A 15,146-nucleotide genomic window follows, 5' to 3' on the forward strand; every position below is an offset into this window, starting at 1 on the left:
ATACATATTAATGAATTATTTAGCTTAAGAAATAGGAGTTTGACATAAAAGAAACACTCCATTCTTCATTCACAAAATCAGGAGATACATGGTTCACACCAGACAGGAAAGGGAGGAAAAACTGCAAACTGGAATGTACCCAAAGCTGCCTGTGTGAAGACAAATGTAATGCAGTAAAAACATTTGTTAAAATTCAGCTTTTGAGTTTTACGAAGTGCATGTTGTCTAACAAAATGTTGATGGCAGTGTGGCCTCCCTGTTAAACCTCATTGTGGTGTAAAAGAACAACACAGGCAACAGCTGGAGTGTCAACAAAAAAAAGAAGCCTTTTTTTATTACAGAACGTAACAACTACAGCGAAAATCTGAACAGACAGACGTTGAAAGAGTCCTCCGATCCGTCTCAGTGCGAGCAGGCTTAGTGGACAAAACTCACTGGACAGACTGACATCTCTTTATCGACAGTTCACCTGAAAAAACAAAAAAACGTTCTCTTTAGACTCAGAATCAACAGAAGCATGAATGAAGTATCAGATCAGTAACTGAAAACCCTTATTTTAAACCATTTGATCTACAGTTTGTAACATTGAGTCTTACAATGTCGTCGATCTTGAGGATGCTGCGGACCGTCTCGGTGGAAAGGGTCAGAGCGCTGATGGAAACCAGTAATGGCTGCACCACCAGCTCCTCCAAGATGTTGGAGATTCCCCCCTGCAGCACATTAACAGACACGGGGAAACCAGTCAGTCACATCCTCGAAGCAGCAAAGAGAAACGCACACGTGACAAGAGGAAGAACAGATACGTTTCCTATGCTTTGGTCTGTGAACGTCATTAAATATGGATTTAAATAGAGATAACTGCTGGTTCAAGAGCAAAAAGGCAGCGTCTCAAATCGCTTGTTTTATCTTAATAACAATCTGAAGCTTAAATATATAAAATGTATTATGATAAGCAAGCTTAAAAACAGGACATTTAGCTACTTATAATCTCTAATCCTCACTAGTGCAAAGGGGAGAAAGGAGAGAGAGAGCGGACCTTGCGGACGTTGATGCCGGCCATCTTGTCTCCCTGAGCGTGCCGGTTGCGGAGCTCCGTCACGGTGGAGATGGGGTTCAGGCCGGCGTTCTCGGCCAGCGTCGAGGGGATGACCTCGAGGGCGTCGGCGTACGCCCGCACGCAGTACGCCTCCATGCCGGCGAGAGTGCGGGAGTACTCAGCGAGACGCACGGCCAGCTCGATCTCTGGAGCGCCGCCGCCGGCGATCAGAGCCCTGAGGAAGAAGAGGAGGAGGAGGAGGGTGAACGAAGATAAAAACAATTATACAATTAAGGCACACTGGAAAGTTCTTGCTAAAACGAAAAGGAAGATGACGACATCGTTTTAATGAAGTCCAGTGAGTCAGATCGGTTGCAAACGCTTTTATTTACACCGTAAAACGGATCAAACCTTCAATGCACGCGTCAAAGGTGGAGCAGTTTAGGTCACAATGTCTTTTCTTTTTCCATTAAAATGAAGTTTGATTAACCCCGAGGGTTGTTTGTCATTTCTCCACCTTTCAGCGATGTCGCCATGTTCCCACATCTTAGAAACTAACTAATAATGTTATTATAAAACATAAAAAAACAGAATGCTGTAATGCACAGAACATTGACATTTGTACTGTACATTTCCCAGTGAAATAAATAAATAAATAAACAAACAAACACATGTGCGGAGGCTCCCTGTCCAAGTTGCAGAGACAACCCGGAGTGAATTAACGGCGAGCTTTCCAAAGTACTGTTCCTCTGTTTCTTACGCTCAAGCAGGATGAACAAATGCAAGAGCGCCTTTGTAAGAGGGGATGTGGGCCTGAACGCTTCATGACTCATTTTGTACAAGAACCACAGTGGAGGAATGTCGTTTTTTCATCTTAGCGTTTGCCGATTCCTCACGTTTTGTAAATAAACTCTGCGGAAAATAAATTTAAAAAAAGACCGACCTCTTCTTGACCAGGCAGCGGATGACACACAGCGCGTCGTGGATGGAGCGCTCCGCCTCCTCGATCACCAGCTTGTTGGAGCCGCGCACCACGATGCACACCGTCTTCCCGGGGCTGGTGCAGCCGGTGATCTGCAACAAAAAAAAGGAGCGACGGCAAAACATTTAACACGAGCGATGGAAAAAAAAAAAAAAACAGATCTGAGATCCGCTCCGTTATCGGCTCCTCAGAGCTCCTCTCACCTTGATCACTTTGCCGGAGCCGTCCAGGTTGACCTCCTCAGCCAGCTCCGCTGTGCCGAGCATCTCCGGAGTGAAGTGGTCGATGTGGGCGATGGGCTTGGTGCCGAGAGTCTGGAGGGGAGGAGAGACTTGGATTTTACTTCACTGCCACACGCCGAGTATATTAGCAAAGATGCATCTCATAGTATTGATGCGTGTCGGAGTTAAACAGTTAAATGTTTTGATTGGTTTACCTTTGAATAATAGCGCCGAGAGAATATCAAAGTCTATTTTTTAAAACTTTTTCTTATGTAAACCCAGATATTGACTTCTCAATATAAATGTCCACCTGTCTTAGGAGGTTTTTAAGGACTTTATAAGAATATAATTACAATAATATCCAGCATAATTCACCTTGAGGCTCCTTAATTAAGATTTATTTAACAGTGACTAAATGAAGCAAGAGCCAAACTAACACGACAACATCTGTGTAAAAAATGAAAAGCTACTCTTCATACGGAGATGAAAAGAAAAAGAAACCGATCAGCGTCTCAACGGCTGGCGCTCACCTTACAGATGAACTCGATGTCCTCCCTCTCGACCTCCTTCACCACCATGATCTTCATCTTGTTGAGGAAGTGCAGGGCGAGGTCGCTCAGAGCGTCTCTGTGAAAACAGACGGCTCGTCGTTAGCGAGAAGCGCGTTTACTCTCCTGCGTCGAACTGGAGAGTTCAACAGGACATGGACAGCCGTACACATGTACATCTATATATTTCTGGGGCACCTGAGGATGGACTTCTGGATGAGCAGCACGTTGCAGCCGGCCTTCTTGACCTGCTTCACCATGTTGAGGATGTAGGCGCGCTCCTCCCGCAGCACGCGGTCCATCTGGGCGTAGTCAGACACCACGATCTGGTTGTCCATCTGCACGCCAAGAAGATAAAATAGACGGCAGGTCAGCAGAGGAAAAAGAACCATGAAAGAGTTCGACAGTTATTTTAACATAAATGGCACCAGTCAGAGTCCTAGGAAATAAAGCGGTCAGATTCTTCACATTTAGTGGAAATAAACTCAGAACATCAAAGGGTGTTGAGAAGTACATGCAGAGTGTGTTACTCCACTTATTATACGCTCATCTATCAGCGGACTGTGATCACGTTGTGTGATTGTTTCTGTTTTATTAATGGAACTCATTTCATTGCACCGAAGATCACTTTGATGATGGGACTCTTGCCTTCATGTTCTGGATCTCTTGTGTACAAAAAGATGCAACTAAGACGCATTCCCCTCAATATACAGAAGGTCCAACATAAACCACAAGTGCAGAAAAGCTGCCATCTTCCCTCCGAGAACTCACATCAGTTTTGGGAGGAGACAGGCAGAACTGGATGAGGCCGATCTTGGCCTTCTCCACGCGGGACACGCTGCTGCTGGCGACGCGCTGGGTCAGCACCAGGCCGTCCACCAACTCGCAGTCGTCGATGGTGCCTCTGGAAACAACACAAAGACACGAGGAGGGAACTCCTGATCAGAACTGGATCTGAAAATCCATCCCAAATGTCACGAAATACAAAAAGTCTCCAGCGACTTTTCTGGACTCCTGAAGCTGGCGCTCACCCGAGCTTCTGGATGATTCTGATGTCGTGCAGGTCCACACCCGTGGCGGTGGCCGGGTCGATGACGCGCATGACGGCGTCCACGCTCATGGGCGCCAGCAGGCTGGAGTACTGGGACACGACCTTGGAGCACAGCGACGTGGTGGCGCTGTTGAGCAGCGTCTCGCGGTCGCTCAGCTCCACCGGCCGGCTCATGCCGGTCAGCACCTCCACGCCTTTCTCCACGGCCTTCTGGAACGACTCGGAGATGGTGGTGGGGTGGATACCTGACCGACGGGACAACGCGGGAACATTAGTGCTGGAACCGTTTAACGGAGAAGTCCCATCTGCAGAAAACTAATCAATAAAACTCAGTGTGTTCCACCGCTTGACCGTCATTTACTAGGATTAACGTCAAATCTTCTTTGGTTCTGGCTACAAATTGTGAGGATTTGCAGACTTTCAATCTGATTTTAAAGGATTTTTCTTGGTACTTTAGACTGTTAATGGAACACAATCAATGTAAAAGATGTCCATTTGAGCTCTGTAACATGGGGGTTCAGTTTTCTGGCCACAAGATGAGACAAATCTGTTAAATTCAATGACGTAAAAGCGAGTTCTTACTCTCACGTCCTCACCGAGTACGACCCACTGAACAGTTAGCCTCGACTTATCTTATTCAGAAATGGAGATGTGCCGCTAATTAATCACCAAGTAGTAAGGAAGTAAAAAGGACCCTCGTTTGGATTTGAACTGAACTAGCATAATCTGCTCAAGACGGCCAACAGTTGCATCCTCTCATTTTTAATATACGGATGTTTCCACCTCCGGTGTTCTCGCTTTTAACGTAAAATCAGATGGATACTCACAAAAAAAAAAACTGATTCATTTTCACATCAAAACTCGTAAGCTTCATCATTACCCACACACAAAAACAAATGCCAAGATAAGCATTTACAATAATGCCATTAATTCATTTTACTTTCTTGTCTCTGTGTTGTTGTTATTGCTCTGCAGCTCTTACCTCTCTGCAGCAGTTTGGCGCAGGCGTCCAGCAGCGCGCCGGCAATCACCACCACAGAGGTGGTGCCGTCTCCAGCCTCAATGTCCTGGGCTTTGGACAGTTCCACCAGCTGAAAAAAGGCACACACACAGATCAGAAAAAGTTAAATGAGTTAATCTTAAACACCAATGAGGTTTACAGCTGCTCCCATCGGGCTGCAGGTTAATGAAACTCAAAATTCTGCCTTCAGCGTCCATGAACGGGATGCAGAAGAAGCTTCACGTACCATTTTGGCGGCAGGGTGGAGCACCTGCATCTGCTTCAGGATGGTGGCGCCATCGTTGGTGATGGTCACGTCACCTTTCTCATCCTGGATCTGAAGCAGAAACGGCAAACCGGCTTTAGTGTCACGCGTGTGACACGGGAGCTGGGCGACGTTAGCGTGAAGCCAAAAGCTTGTTCAACTCACCATCTTGTCCATGCCTTTAGGCCCCAGGCTGGTTCTGATGGCGTCAGCAACAGCTGTCAAACAAAGCAGATTAAGAAGAATCAGTGTGGAAGAAAGACAAAAAACAATCAACTCAATAGCAATGTTTTCATGCCTTTATCGGGGAAACAAAAAACATCCATCAAAAGGTTTTTCAGGGTCTTACAACAAATAAAACGGACACAAAGTAGGGTTTTCAGGATACTAAAAAAAGGGAACAAAGCACATAAATATTTAACAAGCAAGACTAAAGTCACAGCAAATAGGGAAATAAAGCTGTCAAAATCCAGTTTTTAACACCACCCATTAAAAGGATAAAGGACATCATTGTCTTGACATCCCGAGACGTCTCATATTGACCACCTGCTCCCTTACCCGCTGGATACGTGATATCCTGTATTTAAATCAGATTAGAATGAGCTGTAAATCTGAGGCTTGTGCAATAAATTTGATGCTATTCAGGATCCTTTCCGGGTGACTGATGTATATACAATTTATTGTTAGTTTATAGCCTGCTCATGTTTGGGTTTTTCCTGTTTTTGTCAGCACTTTTCATATAAAATGTGACACCATTGTAACTATATGCACATTTCCTCCTGTGTCTCTGCATAATTATTGTCAGTTGATGTTACTGCAATACTCTAAACCTGGAGACTGCTTGCTTCAGCTTTCAGAAGACACATTTTAGTAATTAACTTTTTGCATTTAGCTTCTATCCATACAGTGAGTGTGCAGCACTGAGCTAGCTGCAGCTGAGATTGTGTCGAGTCATGAGCATCTTGCAGAAGGGCATCAGCGTCTCGTGCTGCCTGCCGCTCGTTGAGGAAGCTTTAAGGAAGCAGACCAAGGCAATTGACAGGAGATCAAGCAGTTTCTGGTGCATGTCACATGTGCCGAATGAAAAACTGGACTCTTTTAAATAAATTCATGATGTTAAGTATTTGATTCGTAGCCTTTGTGGCAGGTAGTTTTACCACGTACTGTAAAAATGGTACTTTTATGAATTAGATTTCGGACCAGGTATAAGCTAACGCCTATGAATAACGGTGCGCAGCGCTGCCCTGCCCACAGCCATGACACCGGACTGAAAGGCGAGGCTTTGGTGAAGATATTTGCAGTTTAAAAAAATAAAAATAAAGCCTGTAAATACTGAACTTACCTTTAGAAGCAGAGATGTTGCTGAACCGAATCTGGGCCGGCTTGTCGCGGTCCACAAACGCCCCTCCTTTGTGTTTGCCCATGTTAGATGTTCTCGGTCCCCCCATCATTAATGGAATCTAGACTCGAGAATCGGTGGAGAATGTCGACGGGTGTTTTCAGAACAGGACTGGCGAGGTCCTGGTGCCGAAACACTGTGGTTCGGCTTCGGATGGACTCGGATGAAAAGTATCTCCACCGGGTCTCGATTAGAAACTTCGAGAAAGAACCGGCTGCAGCGAAGAGAGGAAGGACCCGGATGTTTAACGGCCCCGGAGATGACGTTTTCAGACATTACGCATCAACCACCGATGTGTCTGAATCCGTCCCGCGCTGATTTAACATTGTAAAATCAATACATTTTAATTCCAGATTATACACTATGTACTAAATCATTAAAAACTGATTGTTTGTTGCCATTGCTATGTTTTTTAAATCCGAAACGTTAACATTGAGTTGATTTAAAACCCGATCTGAGGTCGATTAGTTTTGTCTGTTCCGTCTGAAATTGCAGGAAAGACGCATTTTTAGATGAAGCATGTTAACAAGTAACTGAGCCCTGTTTTGTTTTTAGTTACTTCTACTTCTACTTCGTTACTCCTCCGTGTCCGGTAGGTTTATTTCGACTGTTGAGCAGCTGCTCGTTGTTGCTGTATGTGCTCACCCTCCCTTAGCTAAGAGCATCGTTAGCTAAGTTAGCTTAGCACAGTGTGGAGCGACATGCTGTGGCTGTTGTTTTGAACCTCTTGAGCAGAATAAACAGCTGCTTCATGCGACACTACTGTTCAAAAGTTATGGATCTCCTGACACACAGATGCTTGATCAGGTGGATGAGAGGATTTACGATATATTTGTGAATGGTTGTTCGTGCTTTAGGTTGCAGAAAGTCCTCTTTACACATAGATTATAGTTAAATTGCAGAGCATCAAGATGTAGAGCAGATTAAAAATGGGAACAGTGTTTCACAATAAGGCAACCTTTTTTAAACGTCACAATTTAATAACATCTTAGTTTATCAGTGTGGAGGTTGGATCCGTTCAGCTGGGTGACATGTCCAAAGTTTTATATCCTGATTTGGGTAATTTCATAACTCAATGGCGAAATCAGGATATAGTCTTGAATGAATGAATAAATACTAAATAGGAAATAACCCCATGGTTTGATTTACTCAAGTGTGAAGAACAGTGTGTTATACGAGGATGTTGTGATTGAATACTCTCTGAAAAGTCATACTCTTTCATTTAAAACCATGAGAAAATCTCTAATTCCTCACTTTTAAGAAAGTAAAACCCCCCAAAAAAACGTTTCTTTGTTTTCCTTGCACACCGTCCTGCAGGCCGGCGTCATGCTGCGGCTGAAGGAGAAGGATAAGCCCATCGTGCAGAAGCTGCTGTCGTCCGGCTGCTGCGCGCGCTGCGTCCTCAGGTTCTGCTGCGTGAGCGTCCAGGCGGCCTACAGGAAACCCCCGCAGGTGAGACTCGCCGCAGGTGAGACTCGCCGCAGCGTCTGGAAGATAAAAACAACCTTCCTCTCGCTCACCGATCCACGTTCTCTTTCACCAGGAAACGCTCGAGGAACTGCGAGCGTTCGTCTGCGGCGACACGGAGAAGAACGGCGAGCCACGGGAAGCGCCGGAAGGAAGCGCCGAATCCCACGATGTCGCATCCCATGATGCAACAGTGTCAGAGCCACATGGAGCGCCACCGAACAAAAGGGTGAAACTGGAGCCGGATGGGAGCGACGCTCCGGAGGAGGAAGACGCCGCCGCCGTGGTCGAACCCAAGGACGAAGAGCCGAGTGTGTGTGTGGCGTGTCTGGGAATCCTCCAGGAACTCTGTAGCCCCGCTGAGGCTGCGAAGGTGTGTGTGTGTGTTAGAGTGACAGAGAAAAAGTGTGTGTGCGTGTGTGTGTGTGTGTGTGTGTGTGTGTTAACAGATGCTCTTCATGTTTCTTTGCTCCGTGTTCTCAGATCTCAGAGAGAGTGAAGGCAGAAAAGTACGAGTTTGACTCTCTGGTGCTGTCGGTGTCTCTGCCCGCGCAGCTGTGCGTCCGCGAGGTCAGTGTGTGTGTGTGTGTGTGTGTGTGTGTGTGCGTCACTGTGTGTGTGTGTGTGATGTGTTTTTAAAGGAGCTCTGTGGCTCACAGGAAGAGATTATTCACAGACGTATGAACAATAATAGAAAACATCTTTAGGGTTTAGTTGCTGTCACATGACACGGTGCCATTGTGTTTGTTGTTGTTGTTTTTATAAATGTGTGTTGACATCCTGCAGCATTCCTGTTGGCTTCACGTGAAGAAGGAGTTGAGGTAAATGAAACACGTTCTGGGTCACGTCTGCGTTGCTTTCGCTCTGTAACGCCGCCTCCCTCGTCTTCCTCAGGGAGAAGAGCATGGCGGTGGACAAGGACGACGTGGTGCAGGTGAAGGAGGCCTTCAAGTGGACGATGCAGAGCCTGGTCGCCAAGGAGCTGGGCGGCGTCGCCGTGGTTACCAGGGTAGGCGAGACGAAATCGCGAGCAAATCACAGTTTACGTCTGAAATGTTTTTTTTATTATTCAATTTGATGGATTTTCCTTCAACTTCTCCTCCGTCGTTTCTTTTCGTTCCTTTTCTTCTTCTGTGGTTTCAGAGTCCGTTCGAGGTCGGCGTGGAGTTCACGCACCCGGAGACGGACGCCGACTGCCACTTCCTGTGAGTCCCGACCGCGCCGAGTCCTTCAAGCTGTGACGAACACAAAACATGTTACCAAACTTTACAAGACTTTAGTTACAGACCTTTTAAAGTTATAGACTTTACTTACAGAACTTATTATAGTTATAGATCTTAGTCATAGACATTAGTTATAGTTACAGACCTTCTTTCTGCCTCACAGAGCGACGGCGTGCGGCGACTGCTTCAGACCGACCAAGAACAAGCAGGTGAGGTCATGAGGTCATGAGGATTATAAACCCTGTAGTCCAGGAGTTGTGAAGCGTTTCTCTCTCTACACTTGACACCGTGCAGTCAAGTCATTCAGACACTGAAGGAAAAACAGACATTTGGTGACCTCGTGGTTATTATTTTATTATTTCTTTCTTCTTCTTCCTCTTTGTGCAGTCGGTGTTCACCAGGATGGCGGTGGTCAAAGCTCTGGAGAAGATATCCGACGCCGTATTCCTAAAGTGAGCCTCCCTTTAACATATATATATATATATATATATATATATATATATATATATATATATATATATATATATATATATACATACATACATACATACATACATACATACATACATACATACATACATATTAAATGATTATTGCTTTTATTTTTCAGACACTACGCTTCTCCACCGGCGCCGCCGAAGAGCAGCTGCAGCCCTCAAAACATCCAGTGTCTCCACACGTGTGTCTTCATCGCAGGTAACGCAGGACACACACACACACACTGGTTCAAAGTCATATAAATGTGTTTATAACTCATTTAAATGTGTTTATAACTCATATTAATCGTCTCTCTCCTCAGGCCGGTACAACAAGTTCAGCCGCAGCCTCCCTCAGACGCCGTGGGTGATCGACGGCGAGCGGCGGATGGAGTCGTCGGTGGAGGAGCTCATCGCGGCGCCCGTGCTGTCGTCCTTCAGAGCCGACGGTGAGTCCGGCGGTCCGATCCCGCCGCCGGACGCAGAGCGACCCGCTGGCGACCTCATGACCTTTTATTCTTGTTGCAGGATTTAATTTCTCCTCGTCGGGCCGCGAGGACGTGGACGTCCGGACTCTTGGAAACGGTGAGAAAACACTTGTGTGTGAAGATTAAAGTGTTTTTTTTGTATATTTATATTTATATTTATATATTGTCTGTTCGGGTTTGACCGGCAGGTCGCCCGTTCGCGATGGAGCTGCTGAATCCTCACAGATCCAAACTGAGCAATGTGGACATGAAGCAGCTGCAGGAGGTCGTCTTCATCAACCCACAAAACATCATCATCATCACTTTGTACCCGAGCAAAAATATCTCAACTATGGACAGAATCAGTTTCATGTTTTTCTAGTAGATTTTGAGATATTTGAGTCGGATATGAAGTGACGTTCCTTTTGTTTTACGCCCACTAAACTTGTTTTATTATTATTATTTTAGACCATCAACAACTCTTCAGACAAAATCCGTGTGAGAGACCTACAGATTGTGTCCAGGTGAGAAAACAAAACAACATAAAACAGTAAAGAAGCTGTGAAATGAGTGAGGATGAAGCGTCTGAGCTGTGCTGCTGCAGGGAGGCCATGAGCCGCATGAAGGAGGGCGAGGAGGACAAGACCAAGTCCTACACGGCGCTCGTCTGGACCCAGAAGCCCATCGGGAGCCAAGACATCGCCTTCATCGACGACATCAAGGTCGCTGCAGCGCACACACACGCACACGCACACGCACACACACACACACACACACACACACACACACATAGCTCGGCTGCAGCGTGACGCGTCGTGGTGTCGTTTCCCGTCAGGATCTGACTCTGGACCAGAAGACACCGCTCAGGGTTCTGCACCGCCGGGCGCTGGCGGTGCGTCAGCGCGTCGTCCACCGCATGAACGCTCGCTTCCTGGACCCGCATCACTTCCTGCTGCAGCTGCAGACGCAGGCCGGCACGTATCCTCGAAAATGTGTGTTTGTGCACATGCATGAGTGATATATATATATATATATATATATATATATATATATATATATATATATATATATATAAAAATGTACTTCAGCACAGTACTTGGGAGTAAAATGTACTTTACAAATGGCTCCTGAACGTCGGCCGTCAGCTACATCAAGGAGTTCGTCCACGGAGACTTCGGCCGCACTAAACCCAACATGTGTGTGCTGCTGGACACGCACACGGACATCCTGGAGCTGGACGTGGAGGTGAGAGGATTTAATCAAACTATTGTCTCTCATTCATTTGTGTCATTGAAGGTTTACTGTATGCTTTGAACCTTTATTGTTAGTTTAAATACTACATTTTATCACTTTTTACTGTTTACACACACATTTCACACAATGTTTGCTCATGGAAATGTGGTTAAAATTCATATTAATGCGGTTAAAATTCATGTAGATCTACTGGTCACAATGTGTATGAACCCTGCTTATGTGTATATATAAGTATATGTTCGTATATATAAGTATATTTCAGTATATAAGTTGTAATGTGAGCCGTGTTGTCCGTGTCCTCAGTCGGTGGATGTGGACTGGCCTCCGTCGATACCGGAGTGAAGCTCCGCCCCTTTTGCTGAGCAGCAGAACCGGGTCCCGCGTGAGGAACCGGAGGGTTTGAGACGGGAACCGAGCCGCCGTCCTGCCGGCTGCGGAGTCTCTCCTCACCGGACTTCACCTTCAAACGCACCGCGGACACGAACAACGGAGAAAAAAAAGCGGTTTCTATTCTCGGTACGGTGGCCCCGTCGGGACATTTTCAGACTCATCGGCTTCATTCGAGATCTCGGCGCTCGTAAACCGAACCTGACGAAGCGGAAATACACAGAAAAATACTTTTATTTTGGAGGGGTTCATCTCTGCAGACGGTGTTTTGACCGTCGGGTGAAAAGTTAAAATATTTTTTACCTTCAAACGTTTTTCAGAAGGACGACGAACCGCTGAGTCCTCTGCTGCTCCAGACTGTGAAATACTCGCCCGGACGCTTTAATTAGATGTTTTTTGTCTTTTCTGTACAATTTATTTTAATATTATAATTGTTTAAACGAGACGAGCGCGTCAGCTCGTCCACTTTCAGCGCGTCAGAGTGACGTCAGCGACGCGACAATTAAATGAAATGAACCCGGAGATTATTCTCCCGCGAGAAGCTCTGACGTCACCAAATCAAAGAGTAACGACAAACGGATCGTTTTCATTTGTTCTTTGGACAAAAGATTAGTTTAAACGCCAGCTACACTTTGTTTTTATGGAGGTAAAGTTCCTGAAACATTTAACAGAGAATGTCTTCTGTTCATTTTAAGTAAAAAATGATCTTTTTGGTGTCAAAGCCTTGGGTTTCTTGTTGTGAATACTCTGTGTACTTCAGTTAAAAAGTAATATTGTTCCACTGGATACGACGAATAAAAGAGTCCCGACAGCAGAAACCCTGAAATGTATTTCTTTTTAATTTAATTCAAAATAAATACTACCACGGCAACGCAAGTCCACTACTGGGTTCTTGCCCTAATGTTTTGGTAAGAAAACAAACAAGCAAACGATCAAAAAAAAAAGAAAAGAAAAGAAAAAGAGACTTCAGTTAATGCATCCATCATCATCATCATCATCGTTCAGCAACTTTCAAGAGGTGCCTTTTTTTTAAACGACATACAAGGTAACACTGCCTAGAATGACCAACATAAATAAAACAAATACTATGGTACAAAAGGGAGGAAGAGGAGGAGGAGGAGGAAGGGTACGAGGAGCAAAGGATGATGGGATTGGAACAACCTGATGAAACCAGCACTGCAAAAGAAAAGAACAATGAAGTCCTCCGTGGTCCCACTTGTGTGTGTTTTTCTCGTTGAAGCTCCACAGTTTCAGTCGCGTCCTCTCGGGGGGAAAAAGTCGGGATTCCCATCGTTTTTCGGGGGCTTGTCTCCATGGAAACATCCTCCCGAGGAAAAAAAAAAAAAAAAATCAATGAAAGGGTCCAGTCCTCCAAACCTTTTTCCTCCTTTAAAATGTTTTTTTTTATACTTAAATGCAGTTTTTTGAGTCGTTTTGTTGTATTATTTTTTTCCCCCGGAAGTACAGTCACACAAGAGAAATAAAATGTTTCGTCTCGTCCGTCAAGATGCCGCGAAATGACCCCCAAAAAAAACCAAAAGGCATTGCATATTTACATCAAGAAGTTTTGGGATCGACTCGACTTTTCTCTTTTTTTTCATCTTTCTCTCTTTCCCGGCGTTCCTCACAGTCTTCGTGTGATGAGTGTCTCACGGCTCAGTTTTCTCGTGATCTGTGACATGATTAGTGATTTATTGACACCCTCGGTTCAGGTTTTAAAAGTGTGTGTGTGTGTGTGTAAATGAATCTCATAATACTGACGGGACAGAGCCGCTGGAGCTGGAAGCCTCGTTTCTGTTAGTGTGATAAATTAAAAATCTTTCTTCGCTCTGATCTGTCGTCTGAAAAAACAGTCTTGGTGTGCAAGCGTGAATGGAAACTCTGTGTGTGTGTGTGTGTGTGTGTGTGTGTGTGTGTGTGTGCGCCGTCAGGGTTCCCACACACTCGCCACTTGCTTCGATATGTTCGATACATTTCATTCCTCAAGAAAACAAAGGATCCCCCCCAAAAAAACTAAACATAAAAATCCTCTTCCAAAATGCAAAACAGCTTCTTTTTTTTAAGGACCTGGAAGTTCTTCCTCTGAAGCTTCCGGGTCGAGTGCAGGAACCTTGAAGCGGCAGAACCAGCAGAACAGATGGAAGACGGCAGCGTTCTCCAGCAACTAATGCAATTTGGCGTTTTTTTTTACTTCTTTTAAACCGATGAAAGAATCGAAACACAAGCAAAAAACTGAATGAATCAAAAGGATTTCCCTCTCAGACCACTAGAGGGCAGCACTCACACAGTAATATATATATATATATATATATATATATATATATATATATATATATATATATATATATATATATATATATATATATATATATATATATATATATATATATATATATATATATATATATATATATATATATATAGTCCACGGAGGACTATATATATATATATATATATATATATATATATTCTTTTCCACTCCCAATGTGACTTGACTTTCACTCATCACGTGCTGTTTATCGACCATGTTGCAACCAGACAGAACAACACAGTTCACTCTCTTTCTCCCTCCCTCCCTCTCTCCATCTCTCCATCCTTCTCTCTCTCCATCCTTCTCTCTCTCTCTCTCTCTCTCTTCCTGCAGGCCGTTTCCCCCCCGCTCTGATTCGTTCACAAGTTCAAAACACGCCTGGCGCTGCGATGAATAAATGCCTTCTCTGCTCGTGAGAGAGCATCATCGTGTTGTTGTTGTTGTTGTTGTTGTTGTTGGTTCTCACCGCCCGGTCGAATTCATTATATTTTATGACAAGAAATTAAATTCCAGCCCCTTCTGCCCCCCCGGGGTGTGAGAATGAAAGATGGGTTTTGGTGACATCACCACACACTCATAGATCAACAACCCCACCGTCTCTACCAGAGCCCTTTCTGCTAAGCTAAACTGAGCTAAGCTAAGCTAAGCTAATGACCTCCAGGCTCAGATTGAGGCATCCGCGACCTTGAGGGGAAACCTGAAGCAGGTTATCGGGTCACTCAAGAGCATCCAGAAGCCTCGCTGTCAAGCCGTCGACACACAACCACAACGAAGCGAGAAGGTTCACACTTTTTGTGAACTTTCCCCGTAAAAAAATTTTCGGCGGGAGAGCTTGACTTTTACGGGTTTCCAGACGGACACCTGAACGCCTCTCAGTGGGGACCGACTCATAAAACACACCTTCAGTTTGCAGCGAGCATCCGAAGAAAAAAAACAGCAAATTACATTTAGTTTGGAGCGAACTGCCGACTTCAGTCTGATCAGAGTAAATATATACATGTATATATATACACATGTATGTGTGTGTGTGTGTGCGCGTGTGTGTGTGTGCGTGTGTAC

At 44.9% G+C, this 15,146-nt stretch overlaps 2 protein-coding genes across 2 annotated transcripts; one reads left to right on the forward strand and one right to left on the reverse strand.

The window, feature by feature from the left end:
• Positions 1 to 301: 301 nt before the first annotated feature.
• Positions 302 to 6,750, reverse strand: cct4 (chaperonin containing TCP1, subunit 4 (delta)). Its single transcript, XM_068595607.1, has 13 exons — positions 6,446 to 6,750; positions 5,269 to 5,321; positions 5,086 to 5,175; positions 4,821 to 4,929; positions 3,819 to 4,083; positions 3,559 to 3,691; positions 2,986 to 3,125; positions 2,770 to 2,866; positions 2,222 to 2,332; positions 1,980 to 2,110; positions 1,037 to 1,271; positions 597 to 710; positions 302 to 469 (listed from the first exon to the last, which is right to left on the reverse strand). The coding sequence occupies exons 1-13, from the start codon at positions 6,552 to 6,554 to the stop codon at positions 455 to 457; spliced, it is 1,602 nt and encodes a 533-aa protein (XP_068451708.1). The 5' UTR covers positions 6,555 to 6,750; the 3' UTR covers positions 302 to 454.
• Positions 6,751 to 6,983: 233 nt separating this feature from the next.
• pus10 (pseudouridine synthase 10) lies at positions 6,984 to 13,147 on the forward strand. Its single transcript, XM_068595606.1, has 18 exons — positions 6,984 to 7,094; positions 7,820 to 7,954; positions 8,046 to 8,342; positions 8,453 to 8,539; positions 8,756 to 8,790; positions 8,864 to 8,978; positions 9,113 to 9,174; positions 9,356 to 9,401; positions 9,580 to 9,644; positions 9,803 to 9,888; positions 9,992 to 10,117; positions 10,197 to 10,253; positions 10,345 to 10,421; positions 10,604 to 10,659; positions 10,740 to 10,857; positions 10,971 to 11,113; positions 11,281 to 11,380; positions 11,693 to 13,147. Exons 2-18 carry the CDS (start codon positions 7,829 to 7,831, stop codon positions 11,729 to 11,731), a joined length of 1,635 nt encoding a protein of 544 aa, XP_068451707.1. The 5' UTR covers positions 6,984 to 7,094; positions 7,820 to 7,828; the 3' UTR covers positions 11,732 to 13,147.
• Positions 13,148 to 15,146: the final 1,999 nt, after the last annotated feature.

The sequence above is a fragment of the Clinocottus analis genome, unplaced genomic scaffold (genome assembly GCF_023055335.1).
Source record: "Clinocottus analis isolate CAN_PGR_092001 unplaced genomic scaffold, fCliAna1.0.p SCAF_31, whole genome shotgun sequence".
Classification (NCBI taxonomy): Eukaryota; Metazoa; Chordata; class Actinopteri; order Perciformes; family Cottidae; genus Clinocottus; species Clinocottus analis.

Excerpts from the sequence above, each read along its gene's own strand:
- cct4 (XM_068595607.1), bottom strand. The coding sequence starts at position 6,554 with ATGATGGGGGGACCGAGAACATCTAACATGGGCAAACACAAAGGAGGG. Across the intron at positions 2,867-2,985 it reads ATCCAGAAGTCCATCCTCAG|AGACGCTCTGAGCGACCTCG; the intron begins GTGCCCCAGAAA and ends CTGTTTTCACAG. Across the intron at positions 2,111-2,221 it reads GCTCCGGCAAAGTGATCAAG|ATCACCGGCTGCACCAGCCC; the intron begins GTGAGAGGAGCT and ends TTTTTGTTGCAG.
- pus10 (XM_068595606.1), top strand. The coding sequence starts at position 7,829 with ATGCTGCGGCTGAAGGAGAAGGATAAGCCCATCGTGCAGAAGCTGCTG. Across the intron at positions 7,955-8,045 it reads CCTACAGGAAACCCCCGCAG|GAAACGCTCGAGGAACTGCG; the intron begins GTGAGACTCGCC and ends CTCTTTCACCAG. Across the intron at positions 9,889-9,991 it reads CACGTGTGTCTTCATCGCAG|GCCGGTACAACAAGTTCAGC; the intron begins GTAACGCAGGAC and ends CTCTCTCCTCAG.